The sequence below is a fragment of the Orycteropus afer genome, unplaced genomic scaffold (genome assembly GCF_000298275.1).
Source record: "Orycteropus afer afer isolate SDZICR_OR568_19922 unplaced genomic scaffold, OryAfe1.0 scaffold00330, whole genome shotgun sequence".
Lineage (NCBI taxonomy): Eukaryota > Metazoa > Chordata > Mammalia > Tubulidentata > Orycteropodidae > Orycteropus > Orycteropus afer.
This window is the reverse complement of record NW_006921917.1, coordinates 1,693,858-1,698,722: the sequence shown is the minus strand read 5'-3', so window position 1 is coordinate 1,698,722 and position 4,865 is coordinate 1,693,858. Positions and strand designations below refer to the sequence as shown.

The 4,865-nt window shown below is 41.8% G+C and overlaps 1 protein-coding gene across 1 annotated transcript in view; it reads right to left on the bottom strand.

Moving 5' to 3' along the window:
- Positions 1-273: 273 nt before the first annotated feature.
- CFAP52 (cilia and flagella associated protein 52) overlaps positions 274-4,865 on the bottom strand; it is a 61,549-nt gene continuing 56,957 nt past the window's right edge. Inside the window, exons 11-12 of the mRNA XM_007952343.1 lie at positions 1,505-1,616; positions 274-449 (exon numbers count right to left, since the gene is read on the bottom strand). Of these exons, the coding sequence (XP_007950534.1) occupies positions 274-449; positions 1,505-1,616 (288 nt within the window). The remainder of the gene's footprint in view (positions 450-1,504; positions 1,617-4,865) is intronic.

Sequence of the window (4,865 nt, the reverse complement as noted above, 5' to 3'; positions counted from 1 at the left end):
GAGATTATGACAGGAAGCCAACAACTGGCATTTATTAACAATAAAAAAAATGTTTTAATTACAGTGTGGATAAATTGTTCTTGAGCAGATTTTAATTTAATATAAAATTTAGAAATGTAAAATGCACTCCACAAAGGAAAGGAGAAAAGTATATGTAAAATATTTTGACTAAAGAACGAAAACACAGGCATGAGAAATCTAGACCCGTCTTGGAGTTACATAAGCTCAGTCTTCAACTGTAGGAGGCCATGACTCCAGGTGGTCCCAGCTGCCTCATGAGGTATAGGGGTACTTCCATCTCAAAATGGCTCCATCGGCACTCACACTGACAATGTATTGATTGCCTGGACTGATCCGGATTCGAGTGATGTGGCCGCTGTGTCCCACTCCAACATGAGTTACTTCACCTTCATTATAATCCCAGACTTTGACTAGATGGTCATTTCCACCTGAAAAAGATAAAGAGTTATATGACAGTGCTGCAATAGTGACTGGATAGAGAGAAACGGCCCTGGTTTCAAGTAACTGGATTGTTTTTTAAAATATTCTCCATGTGCAAACTTAAAGAAAAAAAAAAAAAAAAAAATTGACATTTATAACACTTTCCCCTGATTATAAAAATCTGTGCCTGTTGTAGTAAATTTTGGGGAAAATACCAAGAGATGAAATTCCCTTTAATCCCACCACCCAGAAGATTCACTAATGACATCTTGACTCAGTCTTTTGTTGATAACTGTTGTTGTTATATGACGTTGAGTCAATGGTGACTCATAGTAACCCTATATGAAAGAGTAGAACTACCTCAAGGGCTTCCTAGGTTGTAACCTTAACTAGAGAGATAGCCAGGTGGTTTCTTCTTCATAGCTTGGTGGGTTCGAACCATCAGGCTTGTGGTTAGCAGCTGAGCATTTAACTGTTGTGCCGCCAAGACTTCTTTCCGTGAGTGTACAGGTATGAATATACATCTGTATATCTAAGTGGGATAACATTATGTCTAGTTTTGTATCTTGTTTTAAGTTAAGATATTTGTGAAACTTTAATTCATTTGGACCATTTACTTGTTATTATCCTGAAGGATCCAAGAGCCTGCAAGAAACGTGATATTGTTCTACCAGGCATGTTTTGTGATAACTTCTCTTCTTGAAATACTGTTTATTCATTTATTTGGGGGGAAGGCATCACATCACTCCACAATGAAAGTAAATAAAGAGACTCATATTAGGAAATAAAAAAGGCAATGACCACCAAAAAACCAAGCCCAGCAACATAAGGCTTACCTGTTATTTGTGTCCCTAAGGCTCCTGTGCGAGCATTTCCTGTCATCGAAGGACAACTTTTGTGTTTTTCTTTTCCAGCCACATTGGCTGCAGTGTTCAAGCCTGAATCTAACCAGGCTGTCCTTTAGACAGTTTTGTGGTCTCTTCAAATTTCCTCCCACCTGCAATTTCCATGTCCCCATCTAAATAAGCCAAGCTTGGCATTCTTTTCTTATCTCAGGACTGACCTGTAACAAAGTGCACTCCTTCCACGGTGATATCCATGCCATTTATAGACCCGGACAGGGAACCTTCCAACTCTCTGATGACGGACCCATCAAATACTTCCCAGTAAGCGATCTGGAAAAGAAGCATTAGGCAGGATTCAGCTCAGTGGGACCATCCACACACAAGCTCCCAAAAGATGCTTCTACTTTATATAGAAGGTAGTAAAAATACACCAAGGGATGAGATCAGCTGAAATTATAAATAGGCGAAACAGAGGGAGGATAAACCATTTCACTATTTTTAGTGGTTAATATTTTGCATTCTATTTGAAGAGATGTTGATATGCTGGTAAACCTGGATTGTGGCAGAAAGCGGTTTTGATAAAACGAGGCAGATTGAGCCTGAAGCAAGTTGGAAAAGAAAAACGGCAAATGCATCCAGGGTCCGGCTTTTGTTCTGAAACAAGGAGAACCAAGCTTCAGGCTTGGGGGAAGTAAAAAGCATTTCCTTCCTTCTGATCAGTCTGGAGAGTTTCAGGAGACAGGGCCTGACAAAGTCACCTCTGTCACCTTCCCACTGTGGCTGGATCCTCCGGTTTCCTCCATCACCACCACCAGCTACCACTGAATCTATATGACTCATGGTGACGTCATGTGTGTCAGAGCAGAAATGTGCTCTGCAAGGCTTTCAGTGGTTTATTTTTCAGAAGTAAGTCACCAGGTCTTCATTCTGAGGCATCTCTAGATGGACTCGAACCACCAGCCTTTGGATTAGCAACCAAGCACATTAACAGTTAACCATTTGCACCACTCAGGTACTCCTCTCACTTCCTCACTGCACCCTTACTCCTTCTTTCTCCACTGCCTCAAAACAATAAAACATTCAGCAGGATGGGTTTAAAGACAAACTGATAACATTGGACCCCTCCCCAGGAAGGAAACTAGGATAGGGGGGCTGGGAGAAGGGCTAAATGGAAGGATATCTTTCTCTGAATATACTGCTGTTGTACCTTTTACTTTGAACTTTGTGAGTATACAATCTACTCAATAAAATTCCTTTCTAAGTAAAGGGCAACTTGACCAGGAATCAGGAGTGTGAACTTGGGCACGCTTTATACCCATTTTCTTTGTTCCATGTTGGTGGAAACGTGCTGTGTTCCAGTCATTATGCTAAGAAACTGTTCCTCTGAATCTCGCTAGAAATTGTGTATTCTACTTAAAATATTTATTGCCTAATAACTTCTATTGATGCTTAGTCACTTTAATAAAAAGTTCTGTTTTCACAGTAGAAGCACAAAGAAGTGTATCAAAGCATGCCAAAATCTATATTTCTCAGGATCACACACACGGAAGTAGCTGGTGCTTGACTATCTGCCTTCCATGGCAAGGAGGTTGAAGTGATGCTTCCCTGGGTAACCCTATCAGAGATTTAGTCTTTCTTAAGCTTTCTCTGCTGGAATGTTCTTCCCTTGGATCTAAGCATAGCTAGTTCCTTCTGTCACTCAGGCCTCAGCTCAAATGTCAGCACCTTAAAGGAGGCCTTTACCACCAACCATCCTAGCTACCAGAGCTTCTCAGATAGTATATAATGTGTTCTATTTCCTTTTTGGAAGGAGCTCTGGTAGCATAGTGCCTAAGGCACTTGACTGCTCACCAGAAGGCTGGTGGTTCAAACCCACCAGCCACTCCTCGGAAGGAAGGTTGGGCAATCCTACTTCTGTAGTGATACTGCCTCGGAAACCCAAGGAGGGGTCGCTATGAGTCGGGGCCGACTTGATGGCAAACAACAACATTTCCTTTTTGGAGTTCCTGACTGGTACCTCAATGCCCTCCCACAAGATTCTATCCCACCCACTGCCATCAAGTCGATTCCGACTCAAAGAGACCCAATAGGACAGAGCAGAACTGCTCCATAGGGTTTCCAAGGCTGTGGGAAGCTGATTGCCTCATCTTTCTCCTACTGAGCAGCTGGAGAGTTCAAACCAATGACCTTTTGGTTAGCAGCCAAATACCTTAATCATTGTGCCACCAGACAACATTCTATTCCAAACCAAACCAAACTCACTGCCATCAAGTCAATTCTGACTCATAACGACCCCCTTTGGGTTTCCAAGGCAGTAAATCTTTACGGAAGTAGATTGCCCAGTCTTCCTTCTGCAGAGAGGCTGGTGGGTTTGAACCACTGACCTTCTGAATAGCAGCCAAATGCTTTATCCACTAGTGCATGGGAAATTCTGGATGGGCCAGGTAGCATTTCTTGGATTTTTATGACTATTTCAGACAGGAGTTCCCCAATCTGTCTTGGCTTTGCAATCACCTGGGAAGCTTAAAAGGAGCTCTGGTGGCCTCGTGGGTAAAGCATTTGGTTGCTAATGAGAAGGTCAGCAGTTCAAACTCAACAGCTGCACTGTGGGAAGATGAGGCAATCTATTTCCATAAAGATTTACAGTCTTGGAAACCCAAAGGGGGTCACTATGAGTTAGAATGGACTACATGGTGGTAGGTGGGATGCTTAAGTAGGAAGAAGTCCCACTCCCCAATTCTGACTGGGAGAAGGGGGAGAAAGCTATGTTCAGAAGGCACCGTTTGTACTTTTAAAAACATCTCTATAGCTGACAAAAAGATAAAAATGCAACCTATATGTTATGGATTGAATTGTTATTACTGTTGTTAGGTGAAATCAAGTTGGGTGCGACTCATAATAACTGTATGGACAACAGACCAAAACACTGCCCAGTTCTGCACCATCCTCACAGACCTTGCTATGCTTAAGGCCATTGCTGCAGCCACTGTGTCAGTCCATCTCATTGAGGGGCTTTCCCTTTTTCGCTTTACTTTACCAAGCATGGTATCCTTCAGGGATCATTCCCTTCTGACAACATGAGCAAAGTATATGAAACGAAGTCTGGCCATTCTCACTTCTAAGGAGCATTTGACTGCACTTCTTCTAGGACAGATTTATTCATTCTTCTGGCAGTCCATGGTACTTTCATTGTTCTTTGCCAACACCACAATACAAAGGCATCAACTCTTTTTCAGTCTTCCTTATTCACTGTTCACAAGCATATGAGGTGATTGAAAATACCATGGCTTGGGTTACACACACCTTAGTCTTCAAAATCTTTGCTTCTTAACACTGTAAAGAGGTCTTTTGCAGCACATTTGCCCGGTACAATACAATGTCTGATTTCTTGACTGCTGCTTCCATGGGTGTTGATTGTGGATCAAAGTAAAATGAAATCCCTGACAACTTACATTGTTCTCCATTTATCATAATGTTGCTTATTGGTCCAGTTGTGGACCAATTTTTATTTTCTTTATATTGACATGAATCCACACTAAAGACTGTAGTCTTTGATTTTCATCAGTAAGTGCTTCAAGT